The sequence below is a fragment of the Mesoplodon bidens genome (genome assembly GCF_964165515.1).
Source record: "Mesoplodon bidens genome assembly, chromosome: 9".
Lineage (NCBI taxonomy): Eukaryota > Metazoa > Chordata > Mammalia > Artiodactyla > Ziphiidae > Mesoplodon > Mesoplodon bidens.
This window is the reverse complement of record NC_138166.1, coordinates 60109697-60127998: the sequence shown is the minus strand read 5'-3', so window position 1 is coordinate 60127998 and position 18302 is coordinate 60109697. Positions and strand designations below refer to the sequence as shown.

At 48.5% G+C, this 18302-nt stretch overlaps 1 protein-coding gene across 3 annotated transcripts in view; it reads right to left on the bottom strand.

The window, feature by feature from the left end:
* WIPF3 (WAS/WASL interacting protein family member 3) overlaps positions 1-18302 on the bottom strand; it is a 91250-nt gene that overhangs the window by 10265 nt on the left and 62683 nt on the right. For all 3 annotated transcript variants that reach the window (XR_014016671.1, XM_081244215.1, XM_081244214.1), the window contains exons 5-7: positions 13213-13932; positions 9683-9832; positions 8239-8340 (exon numbers count right to left, since the gene is read on the bottom strand). Coding sequence is in view for 2 of the 3 variants with exons in the window: in XM_081244215.1 (XP_081100341.1) it covers positions 8239-8340; positions 9683-9832; positions 13213-13932 (972 nt within the window). In the remaining variant the exon portion in view is untranslated. The remainder of the gene's footprint in view (positions 1-8238; positions 8341-9682; positions 9833-13212; positions 13933-18302) is intronic.

Genomic DNA, 18302 nt, shown 5'->3' with positions numbered 1-18302 from the left:
TCACTGGAGGATTGTAAGCAGGGGCAGCGTGACTGGGCTTTAGAGGAATCACTTCGGGCTGCCGTGTGGAGCAGGGACACCGGTTAGCAGGTGCTTGCAGCATCCAGGTGAGAAACGACAGAGGCTTCAGCCAGGGGTGAGTGACAGAGGACACGTGATCAGATTGGGGATGCATTTCAAAGGGGGAAGGTCCCAGAATTTACTGGGAAATTGGATGTGGGAGCAGAAGAGAAAAAAAGAAGCCAAATACGATTCTAAGGTTTTTGGTATGACAAAAAATGGAGGAGCAGTGGGCTTGCAGTGGAAGGAGGAGAGAAAGAGGGCAGCCAGAAAATCTAAGCAAAGAAGTGCTTCAGGAGGAGGGTGTGATGGACTCAGCTGACGCCTCTGACCCCTGGATTTGGCCATGTTCGGGTCCACTGGTAGCCTTGCCAAGGGCTCCTTCTATGGCGTGAAGGGAGAAGGCCTGAGAGGATGGGGAGAGGAGATGGTGTTGCCTGTAAGAAGAGCAGAGAAATGGCCCAGGGGAGGTCAAGGGAGATTTTTATATATATATATAAATATCTGGTAAGATTAAAAAAAATTTTTTTGGCCGTGCCATGTGGTTTGCTGGGATCTTAGTTCTCCGACCAGGTATTGAACCTGTACCCTTGGCAGTGAAAGTGCAGAGTCCTAACTACTGGACCACCAGGGAATTCCCAAGAGAGATATTATTTATAGATATTACAGTATATTTGCAGGTTCAGAGGAATAAAGGAATAACCTGGAAAGACAGGAGGTGGTAAGAGAGTGAGATGTTGGAAGATAGCTTATGGAGAGCTGTGGTCCCCAGTAATAATCAGACATGGCTAAGATAAGTCAGCCAGGACAGAGGTCCTTACTGCTCAACTGCCCTCCCGCCACAAAGGTGAAAGACTCTGGCACCGGCTTTGTCTTCTTTCAGTCTGGGGACATCTAACCCTTTGATTTTATGATGTGAACCACCCTGTACTGTTAAAGTTACTGCACTGCTTGGTGGAGAAGTTTCTCTACTAATGGAAGTAATAGTAGCCAGTTTTGCTATAAGTGTAAAGTAACTCTATTTTAGAAAAGGAGTTGGGCCACAATGAGATACCACTTGACACCCATCAAGATGGCTACAAACAAAACAAAGCATAAAGACCAGAAAATAACAAGCGTTGGAGAGGATGTGGAGCAACTGGAACACTTCTGTACTGTTGGTAGGAATGTAAAATGGAAAACAGTATGGTGGTTCCTCAAAAAATTAAAAATAGAATTAACATATCATCCAGCAATTCCACTTCTGGGTGTATACACAAAAGAATTGAAAGCAGACTCTCAAACAGTTACTGGCACACTCATGTACACAGCAGCATTGTTCACAATAGCCAAAAGACGGAAGCAACCCAAGTGTCTACTGATGGATGAACAGATAAACAAAATGTGGTAAATACATACAGTGGAATATTATTCAGCCTTAAAAAGGAAGGAAATTGTGACATACGTGACAACATGGATGAACCTTGAGGACATTATGCTACGTGAAATAAGCCAGTCTCAAAAAGTCAAGTAGGGCTTCCCTGGTGGCACAGTGGTTAAGAATCCACCTGCCAATGCAGGGGACACGGTTTCAAGCCCTGGTCCGGGAAGATCCCACATGCCGCGGAGCAACTAAGCCCATGCGCCGCAACTACTGAGCCTGCGTTCTAGAGCCTGAGAGCCACAACTACTGAACCCATGTGCCACAACTACTGAAGCCCGCGTGCCTAGAGCCCGTGCTCCAAAACGAGAAGCCACCGCAATGAGAAGTCTGCGCACCTCAACAAAGAGTAGTCCCCGCTCGCCGCAACTAGAGAAAGCCCACGTGCAGCAACGAAGACCCAACACAGCCAAAAATAAATAAATATATATATTTAAAAAAAATTATAGCACAATTCTAGTTATATACCAAGAGCAGTCAAACTCATAGAGCCACAGAACTAGAAACTAGAACAGTGGTTACCAGGGGGTTGGGGGAGGGGAGAATGGGGAGTTGTTTAATGGGTACAGAGTTTCAATTTCGTGAGATGAAAAGAGTTCTGGAAATTGGTTGCACAACAATGTAAATGCATTTCACACTACTGGACTGTACACATAAAAATGGTTAGGATGGTCAGTTTCATGTTATGTGTATATATATATATATATATATATATATATAGTTTTTTTTTTTTTGCCTGCGTTGGGTCTTTGTTGCTACGCGCGGGCTTTATCTAGTTGTGGTGAGCGGGGGCTATTCTTCATTGAGGTGCACAGGCCCTGTGTCCCCTGCATTGGCAGGCGGATTCTTAACCACTGTGCCACCAGGGAAGTCCCCATGTTATGTTCTTTTTTAACCACAATTAAAAGTAAAGAAAAAGGAGTTGGGATGAAAACGGTCAAATTTTTAATCAGTTACTTTCCCACTGAACTGATTGTGACGAGGATGGTTTTGCTGGGAACACCAGACTGAAATGTTATGTTTGGGTGTCTTTCTCTCCTCTCTTCCTTCACCAACATGTGAATCTCTCAAGGGTAAGTCAGGGGGATCATTTATCTAAATCTCTCCAGAGCTGAGGGCCTCAATAAGTATCTGTCCATATGAGGATGACTTCACTCTTTCTACCATCATTGTGTTAATGAATATTTCTGAGCTATGCATTTTTTCCCAAAGATTCTTAGTGATAGGGTTTTTTCACTTTCTTTTCATTGTGGTAAAGTACATATAATATAAAATTTACCATTAATGACACTTTGTACATTCCCGTTGTTGTGTAACTATCACCACTATCTAGTTGCAGAACATTTTCATCAGCCCAAGAGGAAACCCGTACTCATTAGCAGTCACTCCCCGTTCTCCATACCCCTCTGCTCTTGGCAACTGCTAAATTCACTCTCTGTGTCTTTGAATTTGCCTATTTTAGATATTTCATATCAATGGAATCTCATGTGGCCTTATGTCTGGCTTCTTTCACTTAGCATAATGTTTTCAAGGTTCATCCATGTTGTAGCACATACCACTGCTTCATTCCTTCTTACTGTCCAATAATATTCCATTGCATGACTACACCACATTTTGTTTATCCATTTACTAGTTGATGGGCATTGGGGTTGTCACCTTTTGGCTACTGTGAATAGTGCTGCTGTGAATATTTGTCTATGAACTCTTGTTTGAACACCTGTTTTCAATTCTTTGGGGTATACACCCAGGAGTGGAATTGCTAGGTCATACGGTAATTCTGTTTAACTTATTGAGGAACCCATGCATTTTAAAAACACTTAAAAATTGGACAAAATCGGGCGCAGTGGTTGAGAGTCTGCCTGCCGATGCAGGGGACACGGGTTCGTGCCCCGGTCTGGGAAGATCCCGCGTAGTGGCTGGGCCCGTGAGCCATGGCCGCTGAGCCTGCGCGTCCGGAGCCTGTGCTCCGCAATGGGAGAGGCCACAACAGTGAGAGGCCTGCGTACCTCAAAAAAAAAAAAATTGGACAAAATCACCTACCAAAGAAAGAACATGGCTCATACTTGCAGAGTGGAGACAGGGAGGATGGCACTGGAAGAGCTAAGCCTTAGGGTATTTGTGTGCCATGTGTGTGTGTGTGTGTGTGTGTGCGTGTGTGTCTCAGAAGGACAGAGAGAAAGCAGGCAAGCGGGCGGAGACAGAGCTCCAGCACTGCTACAAAAGAGCACAGAGACACCCTCATCGGACGGAACCAACGCAGTCTCCCACACCATGAAGAACTCTAATCTTGGGTTACAGGTCAATGGCAGAATGCAAGAGAAAAACTGTAAGAAGAAATGTCATCAGATAGGCATGACCTACACCCACATAATTAACAAGGTTCTCCCCCACGGCTCGCAGGAACGGCAGGAACATGCTCATTTAACTGTGCTAGGAGGCTACTGAAGTATTTTATGTCCACCAATGCCACATCAATCTAAAACTATACCTTCTTTTTGAAATGGCAAATGCCCTTTCTGGTCTGTAGGATGTCAATTCATGAGTACGTTGCGTTTTTTTTTTTTTTAACTGCTCCTTCTCGATCCTCAGGGGATTGTTTATTTTGGTGTGGGCACTGATTTGAACATTTCTCTGAAAGGAGAGGAGCACAGCACAGACTGCCACCTCTGCCCTCCTGGTGAGCTGTATGCGGTGAAGCTTTTCTTCTGTTCTCAGAGATGAGGCTAGGCACCACGGGCTCCAAATGCAGGTACGTTAGAATTTACTGAGTCTGAGGATTGAAGGACTCCACAGCACATTACTGAGAAAGGCTGTATAACAAGGAGATTTTTAAGACTCTGTTTTTCTGAAGTGGTTTAGGGCAGAGATCAGCAAAATACAGCCAGCAGACCAAATTCAGCCAGCAGCTGCTTTCACAAATAAAAGTTTTACTGGAAGACAGCCATGCCCATTTCTTTACATGTTGTCTGTGGCTCTTTTCATGTCAAAACAGAAGAGCTGAGTAGTTGTGACAGAGGCCAGATGGCAGGCAGAACCTCAGTATGTCCTCTCTGGCCCTTTAAAGAAAATGTTTGCTGAGCCCTGGTTTAGGGTAGGGCTCCAAACTAATGACCCGCAGTGCTAGTTCCCATTCCTGACCTTACCCCTCAGCCTCAGACCTGTGTACTCCCTGTTCCACCTGCCCCGGGTCATCTCCCCTTTGTAGCCTTCCAGGCACCTACCTCCACTCGCCCTGATCCAACACTTAGTCTCCTCCCGAAACCCGCGCCTCTCCAGCTCCTTCTTCTTGGAGCCACGCCATCCATCCAGGCCCAGGTTGGTACTCAGAGGCCCTTAGCTCCTCCTCTACTTCCCTTGTTCCTCTCGTGGCCTGCATCCCCAAGCCCTGGCAACCCTCACCCCCATCCATCCTCCCTCGCATGGACCCTTCTCAAAGCCACAGGTTTCCTGACCTTGGTCTCTGCCTCCTCTGATCAAACGACCAGTTATCAGTCTCAACCTAGACCTAATCACATCCCTTCTCAGAGTTCACCATGGCTGCATGGCTCAGACACCCCTGGGTCTGAAATTCCTGGCTTTGCCTCTAACTTGCTGTGAGGCCTTAGGCAAGTCACTTGGCCTGCCTGGACCTCCTTTCCCCTACGTGAAAACTTTCTACATTAAGGACTTAGGATAAGGTCTGCAAAGCACCTAGAACCATGCCAGGCATATCTGAGCAGGTCTACAACAGGATCACTTACTGTATTGGTGGTGGTTAGTATTTCACTGACAGTTCTTTGCTTAGAGGTTCTGCTTATATCCCTTAGAAGGGATAAAGCATCCTTCACATTAGGAGGGAACACATCTCCTTGTCCTCTTCGTGTGTGGGCACCTCCTGTAGGGTAGGTAACATGCCTAGGCTCTCTCTGCCCTCTTTTTCTGGCGAGTTGAACAGAGGGAACTAGCCACGTGCAGCCTGGCCCCTTCTAGGTTCCCTCTTTGAAATCTGGCTGCCTGTGTATTAAGGACTAGTCCATCCTGCCCTCCTGGCCATGTGGAAAGCTCTGTGAGGCTGCTCTGTGGCTGCAGGGGGAGGCCAGCCTCAGTCCCCTCACCTGTAAATCCCCTGGCCTGGGGGAGTCAGCAAGCCTCTTTCTGGGGTGCAGTATTAGAGTTTGCTGTTACCTAAGCTGTGGCTTCCAATAAAAACACTTAGATCGGGCTTCCCTGGTGGCGCAGTGGTTGAGAATCTGCCTGCTAATGCAGGGGACACGGGTTCGAGCCCTGGTCTGGGAAGATCCCACATGCCGCGGAGCAACCAAGCCCGTGAGCCACAACTACTGAGCCTGCGCGTCTGGAGCCTGTGCTCCGCAACAAGAGAAGCCGCGATAGTGAGAGGCCCGCGCACCGCGATGAAGATTGGCCCCCGCTTGCCACAACTAGAGAAAGCCCTCGCACAGAAACCAAGACCCAACACAGCCAAAAATAAATAAATAAAAATTAATTAATTAAAAAAAAACACTTAGATCTTCATCCGTCTGACCTGTGAACATTTCATATGACGGAGAAGAAGTGTTATTTATTGACCCTCTGCCCCACGAAGCCTAACATCTCTGGCAGCCGGTGCGGTCCTCTCCAGGCACCGTGTGCCCTTACACACCACGTAGGACTTGCTTGTCATTCTTAAATGGCCCAAACACTATCGTGCCTCTCTCCTGGGGGTGTGCCGTGCTCAGCCTGGAATGCCTTTCCACCCAGTGGAAATGTTACCTCTCTCTACGCCTTCAAGTCCCCAATCTCCACCTCCACCCTCATGCCCACTGTGGTGCCCTCTGCATTTTAAACAATCAGTGATTAAGACACTCCGTTGTGATCTAGTTAATGTCTCACACTTCTATCTCGGGAGTGTGCACGCTGGCGGCTTGATGGTAGGGACCTTGTTTCTTTACACCTCGTAGTCTCTGGTGCCAGCATGGTGCCAAGTGTACAGTGGGCAGTTCATGCCCATCTGCTGAGCTCGAACTGAGCAAGAATGGGAGCCTGACCCAGCACCCGTCTCCTCCACCATCACGTCTCCACGGTCTATTTAAACCCCAGGTGGGGTGATTTCCCTTCATCAATCTTTATTCTGCTCCTCTCTCTTCCCCTCTCTCTCTCAATTCAGAGAAGGAGTACAGTTGACCCTGAAACAACATGGGTTTGAACTGCATGGGTCCACTTATACGAGGATGTTTTTCAGTGGTAAAAGGACAGTCTGTGGTTGGTTGAATCCTCCGCATCCAAGGATGTGGAGGGCCAACTATAAGTCATATGCATATGAAGCCCTGCATTGTTCAAGGGTCAAATGTATTTACAGATTATTAAAAAAACATACAAGTGGGCTTCCCTGGTGGCACAGTGGTTGAGTCCGCCTGCCAATGCAGGGGACACGGGTTCGTGCCCCGGTCTGGGAAGATCCCACATGCCGCGGAGCGGCTGGGCCCGTGAGCCATGGCCGCTGAGCCTGCGCGTCCGGAGCCTGTGCTCCGCAACGGGAGAGACCACAACAGTGAGAGGCCTGCGTACTGCAAAAACAAAACAAAACAAAACACAACAAAAACATACAAGTCACTACTCTCTAAATGTGCAATCCACTGGCCTGCAGAGAAAGCTCTGCCCAGGCTGATCCCAAGAGGACCTCTCACCTGAGCAGAGAGCAGGCTGGTGATCCTTGGTCTGCCCTGTAGGAAGCTGAACCCTGGGGAAGGGACTTCACCAAGGCCCCTTTGAAAGGAGACAGTCAAAGAGCCAGGTTCCCGGTCTGGGGCTAAGCTTGGATACTGATGATTTTCCATGCTGGTCTACAGATGTCTGGGGCTGGGGGCCTTACTCGGGTTGTGGGGTGGAAAACACATTGGACCCTCACCCCGTGTTGCTGGTTCTGCCTCCCTCCTACCAGCTCCTGCCCACTTGGATTGGATCAGCATTGGACAAGAATTACGTTAACAGGCAGCATCACTGTGTGGTCAATACCTACTGTGCTTTTCTTTGCTTCCTGTGCCCCTGAAGTACTGCCTCCCTGCCCCTTGGGCCATGAAGGGCAGGCCGGCCAGCCTTCCTCGATTCTTAGGGCTGGGCAGGTAAGCCAAGTGAAGGCTTCTGTTGGAGCCTGGCCGCACGATGAGATCGGGAGGAGGAAGGCTCTCACTGGACTGAGGTTTTCAGCCTTAGATGGACATTGGAATCACGTAGCAATTTTCAAAAATACTGACATCCGTGTCCTACCCTGGATATTCTGATTTCCCTGTGCTAGGTGCAGCCTGGCCTTCAGATTTTTAAAAGCTGTCTAGGTCATTCTAATGCATTGCCAAGGTAGGAACCATAGACCTAAGGCATTCTCTATTTCAGAGTCTGCCAGAGTTTTGAACTGGGGGTTTTGGGGTTCTTCCCCAACTATTAATGCAAAGCTCCTGAATCCCATTTTGCTGTTGTCTTGGGGGGTTTAGCTCCCCAGTCAAAAGCCCCAGGGAGGGGAGGGACCAGTGGTAAATTTAGGCATCCAAATCTGATGCTAAATAACTAAACTTGGTGTTCTGTAAAAAATCTCTAAATGAACCCTTGGAGATTAGGGCAAATAAATGTTCTGAAACTTCCAGAAGTATGAACATCACTGCATCCCTGCAATAGTACGGTGAAATCCTGATGTCACACTTTACACAGCCTGTGGCCAGTCAGCGCACCCAAGCACCTAATTCTGGAGGGTCAGGGAAAACCAGGAGTCTTATCAAGGTGGTACTTACTTCTGGGGATCTTGCTGGGGTAAATCTTCTGGCATGGTTTATACTCATCCGGAGGAGGAAAATCTTCCATAGAATGGAACGTGAATTTAGACTCAAAGTCATCTGCACACACGGAAATGCCAAAATTACTCTGGTTACTATGAGGACCCAAGTTTTGATCATTTCCAGGAGCATAAAGGTTTGCCTGCCCAGTGCAAGGTTTTACTGGCAGAGCTATTCCCCCCTAAGACATCCATTCACCTCTTAATTTTTACTATTTAGCTGGGGCAAGGGGGAATCAGGAAAAGTGAAATCATAGACTCTCCCCATCATCCACCTCAACTTACTTCAACCAGCATCTTAAGGAAGCTTCTAAAGGGAGAAGAAGTGCCACAGGCCTATCCAGGGTCCAGAGTCAGAGGTGGGGAAACTGGCAGCAACAAGGGACCAGCAAAGTCCCTGTGGCCTGAAGCCCCTCTTGTGTTCCTGGGGAGGACTCTGGCGGGGAGAGGTGGACAGAACAGGAGTCCTCAGCCTGGCTGGTGGGAAGGAGCACAGCCTGTGTGCAGTTGGGAACCTGGGCTTCCTAAAGCAAATGGGTTCTGCCCTGAGCTCCTGATGGCAAGAGGAGAGGGGCCTTGTGGCCCTTTCATGAGTTGAGTCCCTGCTTTGTGATCTAGGCTTTGTGTGTGACAGTAGCTCAGCCCACAAAGGGGTCCAAAGGGGCTTCCCTGGTGGCGCAGTGGTTGAGAGTCCGCCTGCTGATGCAGGGGACACGGGTTCGTGCCCCTATCCCGGAAGATCCCACATGCCGCGCAGCGGCTGGGCCCGCGAGCCATGGCCATGGAGCCTGTGTGTCCGGAGCCTGTGCTCCGCGACGGGAGAGGCCACAGCAGTGAGAGGCCCGCGTACAGCAAAAAAAAAAAAAAAAAAAAAAAACGTTAAAAAATAATAAACATAAAATATTTGTAAAAAAACAAAAAAAACCTGGAAAAAAAAAAAAAAAAGGGGTCCAAAGACTTCTGGTCACACCTGACCCCAGATGACTTTCCTTCCTGTCTCCATATGTTTGCTTTAATTGTTCCTCTGCTGGTGAGCCTTCCATCCATCCTCTTACCTTGTCCAAATCAGTCTATCTTTCAGGCTTATGCCTGATTTCTCCATGGAGAGAGAGAGAGAGAGAGAGAGAGAGAGAGAGAGAGAGACACACACACACACACACAGCTTAAATGTTGGTTTTCTTCCCTCTCTTTCATCTCAAGAAGGTTGGAGAGTGGGTTCTGGAACCTCCCAGAAAGCCTCAAGAGAAATCCTATTTAACACAACCTGTAGGTTGTTCTGTGCTAGAGTGAGCCCCCTGTTCTTGTGAAGCACACACCCTGAAATGATGGCACTGTTGGCTGGGAGACCTCCCCCCCATCCCTGAGCCAGGGGAAACCATTTCCTCACTGACAGCCCCGCTCACCAGTGACGTGCAGGCTTCCGTTCCGCAGCTGACCTCCAGGCTGCTGGGTCGGGCTCCAGGCTGGGGCCTGCTGGCTCCTGCTTGAAAGCTCCGTGGTGGGTGACCTCGCAGGGGGTGCTGGGGGCGGGTTCAGCTTTCCCCCACTGGTCGCTGACAGAGAAGAGGACAGTGTATTCAGATACAGGCCTTCAGATAGGGCATGGTGGATGCTATAACCTTCTGTGAGAGGTGAGGTATAGAGATCTTTGCATATAATATGATACGATGATAAAAAGGCAGCCTCTGGAGGCAAGCTGCTTGGGACTGAACCCCAGTTCTCCTGCTGGGATAATAACACAACCTCTCTGTGCCTCGGTTTCCTCATCTATAAAATGGGAATAATAATATACATACCTCCTGGGTTTGTTGAGAGGGCTAAGCGAGTTGATTTAATTCAAGTCGCATGTAAAAACAGATAACTAACGAGAACCTACTGTATAGCACAGGGAACTCTACTCGATGCTCTGTGGTGAACTAAATGGGAAGGAAATCCAAAAAAGAGGGGATATATGTACACGTATAGCTGATTCACTTTACTGTACAGTATAAACTAACACAATATTATAAAGCAACTATACTCCAATAAAAAAAGAAAAAAATTCAAGTGGCACGTAGTAAGCATTCAATAAATATTAGCTGTTGTGATAATATCAACCCTCAACATCAGATGGTACAGCCCAAAGAAGTGGACCCACTGCAGAGTCCTATGCAAAGGAAGGACTGTGTGCAGGTGAGGCTCAGAGTGGGGCTAGATGAACAAGCTGTCGGGGGCTTGCTCACGCTGTTCCCCTGCACTGCAGACCCTCGTTTCTCCTTCCAGTCAATCTAAACCCTACCTGCCCACCAGGGCCCAACTCAGGTCTCACCTACTTCATCAATTCTTCCCTGATGACCTCTGTGGGAGGCTCACTCTCCTTTGCCAAGACTTTTTTGTATGACCCATTTGGCAATTAATAACCCACTGCCTTGGCACATCAACCCAGGTACTTGACTCTTCACTTCGCTCTTGAAGTGACGACAACTGCTCCTTTATCATCTGTGCCAAGATGTTCACAATTGCAACCTCTTACTCTTCCCTGCAGTTGGCCTGAAGCAGAAATCACCCTCATGTTGTTCACGGAAAACCAAGTTTCACCTCCAAAGACACAGTGAAAGGGGCCAGACGAGCATCCACTCCTGGCCTCGGGTGTGCAGCTCTGGAGGCTGCAAAGGCACCGGGCCGCTGCAGCTCTTCTCCCCAAAGGCCATCAGAGCACCTCCCCTCTCAGCTCCGCCCTCTGCCTTTCTCCTTTCCGAGTCCTCTTCCTTTCCCTTGCTGGCCTTCCCTTCCTCTGTACCAGAATCCACTAGGATTTACTTGCTCCCACAAGCAGACTAAAGAGGCTAAGGGGCTGCTGACCCCTCTTCTGGGTGAAAAGCTGCCCCCTGCACTTGGTTAGAGGGAAGGAAAGGAAATCACGCTGCTGAGCCCCGGCTCCTTGCAAAGCACTTCAGGCACACTTCCTCACTTAGTATTCATAACAGTCCTATGTGAAAGGTTATGTTATTATTTGTTATTATTTCCATTTGTCAAATTAGAAAAAAGCAAGGTTTAAGGGCATTAAAAAAGACTGGCCTAAGGTTACACAGGAGTGGGTGGGAAGGCAGGATTTGAATTCAGATCTCTCTGAATCTAAAGCATTGTTTTTTTCCACCACATCTTGAACATTTAAGGATCACAAGCGTCAGAAGGGGCTCATGAGTACTAATGCTGGACCTTATGGTGATTAGTCAGTTGAAAAGACAATGATTAAAACCTTATCTCTTGTGAACAAAAGCCTTAAAAATATTCTTGCTTTTTGTATCAGGAATTCCTTTGCAGGAACCTGTCTTAAAAAAAAATAATCCAAAATGTAGACCACAATTGCTATAAATGTATTTCCTGCAATATCATTCATAATAACAAAAAATGGAATCAACTTAAATATCTAATGCTGGAAATATGGTATATATCAATGATCATATTAATATGCTTTAGATACATTTAACAATTTGACAAATATCTAATTATATCAAAATTGCTTTTAATATAATACTAGGGCCTCCCTGGTGGCGCAGTGGTTGAGAGTCCGCCTGCCGATGCAGGGGATACGGGTTCGTGCCCCGGTCTGGGAGGATCCCATATGCCGCGGAGCGGCTGGGCCTGTGAGCCATGGCCGCTGGGCCTGCGCGTCCGGAGCCTGTGCTCCGCAACGGGAGAGGCCACAGCAGTGAGAGGCCCACATACCGCAAAAAGAAAAAAAAAAAAAAAAAAAATATATATATATATATATATATATAATACTAAATAAAAACAGAATAGAAAATAGTATATACAAAATAGTATTAACCCTGTAAATGTGTAGATATATTCAGAAAAAAGAGAAAGGAAACATATCCAAATATGACAGTTTTTATTTCTGAGTGATGTTGTTATGCGTGATTTCTATTTTCTCTACAATGAGCTTGTATTATTTTTAGTTCAAGGGTATACATTTAAGAAACTTTCTGCATCAAAAGATTTTCTGAAAAACCAAGGAATATGTGTGTGTATGTATAACTGTGGATATGTGTTGGGCTGTGTGTGTGGGGATGTGGGTGTTCATGAGTGTGTGCATATGTTTATGAGTGTGTGTGTGTGTGTACACGGGTGTGTGTGGATATGTAGTGTGCTTTCCATTTAGAAGGATACCAAAGGTGATCGAAACCTCATCACTTCATGGAAATCACAGTCATAGGGCCTCTATGTTCAATCCAGAATGATCTCTGCTGGATACGTGAAGGGATTATTTTTAATGTTTGGCTGAAAAATATGGACCCTCCGTTTTTCTGAGTCAGCTGGAGAACCTGCCAAAAATATGGCAAAATGCTAAGCTAATCTGCTGAGGACCAGTGAAGATTCTGGCCGGGTGCCAGACTATAATAACTTAGGCAAAAATTAAACAGGAGAGTGGGTTCTGGAAACAACTGCACCCACAGACACCTCGACCCCTGGGAGTAGATTTGAAGTCTGAATGGTGATAGTAAAAATAAATAAACCTTTTCTGGATCTCACTGTTCCAACAACCGCAAGAGGGTGAACTATTGCTATCCCCATTTCACAGGTGAGAAGGAAGCACAGAGAGGCTAAGTGACTGCCCTGGGTCACACAGCTAGTAATGGCAAGGTGATGAAGGCCAGAAGCCCCGGCGTGTTGTCTGCACGATCTCAGACAAGTCTTGCGACCTCCCTCACCCTTGGTTTCCTGTCTCTAACCTGAATACCTCCAGCATAAAGTCCCACACGACAAGTTTTCATTGTGCTCCACAGGGGCACTGAACAGGTGTGTTCTAAAACAAAATCCCAAGAGTAAGACATCCCGAGGTGCTCCCAAGTGGCCCACAGTAGCAGGCCTCTGGCTGTGTCCCTAGCACCTCCCAACAGCCAGATGATCCTGTGGTACGGCCCCCCTGGACAAGAACAGCGGTGCTTACCGGGGCCTCGGCCGGGCCTCTTCTTCTGCGGGAACGTCTGAGACCCCGGAAGGGCAGGTGGCGCCGGCAAGGCCTGCGCGCTGGGCTCGGGGGGCTGGGCCTGGAAGCACGGGGACTTGGGGGGCCGCGGGGGTGGGGCTTCACCGCTGTCGTTAGCGCCCGGCAAAGGGGGCGCAGGCAGAGAGGCTCTGGGGGTGCGTGGGGCGTAAGCGGGGAGCGGGGGCGGCGGGGGCGGCGGGAACGGAGGGGCGGGAGGCTCCGGCACATCCTGGGCAGGGCTGGCAGCGTCGGCACTGAGCCCAGGGTACCCGCAAGGTGGGAGGAGAGGCAGCGGGGGCGGGACGGGCGGTAGGTGCAAGCGGGCCAGCTGAGGCCTCACCGCCTTGTCACTGGGCGCCAAGGCCGGGGGCGGCGGGGGTGGAGGCGGCGGTGCACAGGGCAGAGGGGGTGCGAGCACTGGGGGGCTCCCCTTGGTCGGTGGGCCAGGTGGGGACACTAGCGGGGCTTTGGCGGGGGAGGACGGGGGCAGGGCCGGGGGTAAGGGCGGGGGAGGTGGGGCGGGCATGCTGGGGCGAGGAGGGACCACCCCGGCTGCGCCATGCGCCTCGGAGGCGTCGCCTAGCCTGGGAGATGCAGGGGGGTTGAAGGGCCCGCTGATAGTTTTGGTGGGAAGCCGGGGAGAAGGTGCTCGGGAGCCAGGGCCCTGCCCTGTCTTGCCGCCTGAAAGTGAAAGGAGTTCTGAGTTAGCTCAGTGGGTAGAATTGGGAGAAACCCAAGGGTGTGGGCGGCAGTGGCGGACTCTGTCCAGCACGACGTCAGTGAACCGCCTGGTGGATGCTCTCTTCCAGAGGGTCCACTGGAGGCCTCCCTCAGATGCAACAGCTATCACACAAGAGGGCCAGCTGGACCAGCCCCAGGGTCCTTGCCAGAATAAATGCGCTGTCCCCCTCCTGTGAGAGAAGCCCAGCTCAAGCTACCAGATTGTCTGCTGTGTGGCGCCAGCCTTCCTGTTCCATTCTACCTCCACTCTCATCTGCCCAGGGCTCCATGCTCCCAGCCCAGGACACAGGACTGCCCCGACCTCCTTCACCCTTCCTCATCTCAAGGCCACCGGCACACTCATCCCCTGTTACCCACTAGGGCAGTCAGCCCACATCTGCGGGTGTACCACCCAAAAGCTCCTGACGAGGGAGGTTTTGCCCACTCCCAGCATTTTGTGAACAAGGACTTTGTTTCTGCATCGTGAGCAGAAGATTCAAGGTTCCCAGAATGGACGAAGTGATTTGGAAGTCAGTGGGAAGACACCCTGCCTTGGGGATCCAGGTCCAATGACCTTGAACCTTCCAGTTCCATGCACTCCGGAAGTTCAAAGCTCCCTTTCCCAAAGACTTGCACCCATTTCTAAGAGGCTGTCTGTCTGCTGGTCACCTGGCTTCCTCACCCCATAGATCCTTTGCCACATCAACTCCAACCTGAAATCCAATGCCTCTTGAACTCAACAGCAACAACGACTTGCTCACAGTAAGCATTTGTGTTTGGTGGACATTATGGGCGACTGGGGTGGAGGGTGCTCCCCGGTTGGGGCCTCCTCACTCTTTGCACACCTTTTCACCCAACTGCCACTTCTTACCCTTTTTTCCCCTCTGTCGCTCTGAGGAGAAAAAAGTTCCTCTCCCTGTTTACTGCACAGAAGTTCTGCAATCACTGAAATACGTCCTTGGAGTATCACCCTCCACTCAGGAGGCATATTAAGACATTTCTTCTGAATAAATACACTGCTCTTCCTAAAAGGAATTTTGGAGAATACATTTTTCCGATTCCAGCACCCCTATATTTTATAATCTCCATGAAAACATGTGGAAAACACTTGAAAAAACTGTTTGCTTCTCACACCTCCAACTTCCCAGTGCCGCAGAATAGGAAACACGGCTTTCATGTCAGATTATAACGCCAGCAGCTGTTGATGGTTCTGAGCTTCTGAGCCCATGAGTCTCCAGTGTGTTTACCCAATCAGGTGCTAAATCATGCCTAAAAGTACTTGACGCAGCAAGTCAGGCCAATCAAGGCAAGATATGGAAGAGGTGATCCTGGGGCTGAAACTAGGTGAGCAGGACCGCGGTATCTGGCTTTCCAAACAGATGACCCTCCTCTGGCTATGATGTGACAGACACCTGGACAACACGACTCAGGACAAGTCTCAACGCTGTTCTTGAGGCAAGGGCGGTGGTGTCATTATTCTCTGTTGCAAGTGTCTTTGAGGTGGTCGTGGAGGAGATAATGTCTTTGCACCTATGCATCCACCCTGGCGGACTTGGTGCCACCGGAGGTCCAAGGCGGACATTTCCAGAAGGGCTGACTGACCATGACCAGGAGTGGAAGGTCCCCACCTGGCCTTTCCAGGGACAGGATCTACCAACCTGCAACTCCAACGTGAGACATTTTATATAGGTGTCCGCCTCAGGGATTCCTGCATCCAAGGTCTCAAACCTGTTTCCATAGTACACAGAGAAGAAGATGGAGGACCCAGACTGCTCTCCAAACAAGGCAAGGCCTCCCCCTGTGCCCATCTGCCAGATGAACTTTAAAGGGATAACAAGTTTGAGGAACAGAATCAACCCCTTAAGTGCCTGGGAACACCACGTATCCGAGATTCCAAAACCTTTTAAGTGGCCAACCTAATGAGAAATGGGAAAACCCATTTTTTTTTTTTTATCAGAATGTGAGCAGCAGAAACAAGGACAGCACAAATCCTTGCCCAGCTTATGTTCATGCCCATTCCAGGATGAAGCAGAGAGCTGGGTGGCACAAATTGAAGGTGAGACCCACAGGAATCAGCATCGGTGCAGGTGAGGAAACCAGGCAGCAGAGAGGGCTCCAAGAGTGAGCAAGCACCAAGGGAAGGAAGGAAGGAGGCTTTCCTTCAGAACATGAATGCCAGCCCTAGAAATCCAATTAGAAACACAAGAGGTGACCATGAAGCGGGTGGGGAAAGACCAGCTCAAGAGCGTCAAGGGGGCTTCACTGATGTGAAAGGAATCAGCTTTTAGAGCCTGGGGTTTATCAAAAGATGAACTATGGCTTCCTTTCTCCATCTGTATATGTTTCCAAGAGAACTTGGATTGCATGGAAGTCTCATTACACATTCTATACAAGCCAGTGATGTTTACTCATCATATCTTATTTTAACGATCCCTCCCTCGGAGCTCTAAGCCAGGGCCACATTATGACTTTCAAAGACCCTGGGCGCTTTTGCCTCTGTGGGCCCCTTCCTCCTTAAAAAATGTTTTTAAAATTATGTTTCCTGACTGCTTTGGTACAAAGACAAATATAATTTTTGACCCTAAAAGTTCACGTTTTTTAAATTTGAAAAGAAATTCAAACATTTTCATGGGCCGCTAAAAGTATTGTGAGCACTAGACACTGATTTCTGGGCCTGATGGCTCTAAGCAACCACACTACCCACTCACACATTCCACTCAACAAATATTTACTGAGCACCCACTATGCATCAGGCATTTGTAAGGCAGTGAACACAACACAGCTCCTGCCTTCATGGAGCTTACATTTAGAGGAAGACAGAAAATAAAGAAAGAAACCAGTTAATAAATAATATGTCAGATGGTGATAACTAATATAAGAAAAATAAATCAAGGTAGAGGGAATATAGAATGAGAGGGTGGGACTCATATTTTATCAATATATGAGATGATGAGTAAAAGCCTCCCTGATAGGTTGATCAGCTGCCACTTGAGCAGACACTTGAAGGAAGGGAGACTGGGCCATGTGGACACCTTAGGAAGAGTGTTTCAGGCCATAGGAGCGGCCAGTGCAAAGGCCCTGTGGTAGCAGCATGCCTGGTATGTGCAAGAACAGCAAGGAGGGCTGCGTGGCTGCCAAGAGTGGTAGCAAAGAAGATGAGACAGGTAGCAAGGGCCGAAGTCCTTTTCTCTGAATGACAAAGGGGTCAAGAGGAGAGTTCTGAGAGAGGAGAGCCATGGTCTGTCTTACTCTGACACGGCACCCAGTCCGTGTATCTACCTATTGGCTTGTCCTTGAGTTTCCATCCTGTAACAGGCATAATTAGTCACTTCATTATGGACTTTGTTGCCTCCAAAAAGGTCAATTCTTGTCTTCACCTAGTGGCTCAAACATCTTGACACTTGTGTCCTATTGGAGACAAGTTAGAATACTGCTGACTTCCTTTGGCTGGTCCCTGTTAAAAGCTCACTGGCGGTTATTTCTCCTATCTTTATTTGTGCGAAGAGAGACCAGTGGCAGTTTTATACCCCAGAGGACTTTTTTTTGGATCCAACTCAGGAATTTTGAAAAAGAAGCGGGCACTGAGGAATGCCAGCTCTCTTTATTCAGGAGGACTTCAGCACCTTCTTATCTGCAAAAGTCTCAGCAAAAATGAGGAAATGAAATGGCTCCGAAGGTTCAAACTGGACTTTATCAGTAAGTGACAGCGGCAAATGCACCCTGTAACATCCAACAGCCACAGAGGCCATTGAAGAGGGTAGTGAAGTCACATGGTAGAAGACTCTAGACCAGGAATGTCTGGGGCTTGAGATTCCCTAGACAAATGAAATTCTTGGATTTTTTTATATCTTTCTGACTAAAGAGCACAGTAATAGGAAAAACACTTTTTTTGCACATAATAATTATATATTTGCCCGATTTTAATGCAGTGCTTTCAAAACATCTGGTACCTGTTAAAACACAAATGACTGTGGTAGACTGGTTGCAAAAATGGTCTCAATTAACCATGCATTCCTGATTCCACAGTCTTGGAAATGTGATTTTGCAGTTCCTTTCATCAAAGTTGAAGTCTCTTGCCCACCCTTGTCTCTGAGCTGGCCTGCGCCTTGCTTCAGGTGACAGGCTGTGGTAGGAAGTGATGCTTTGCCAGTTCCAAGACTAAGCCAGGACTTCCCTGGTAGCTCAGTGGTTAAGAATCTGCCTGCAAATGCAGGGGACATGGGTTGGATCCCTGGTCCAGGAAGATCCCACATGCCATGGAGCAACTAAGTCCATGTGCCCTAACTACTGAGCCTGCGCTCTAGAGCCCGCAAGCCACGACTACTGAGCCC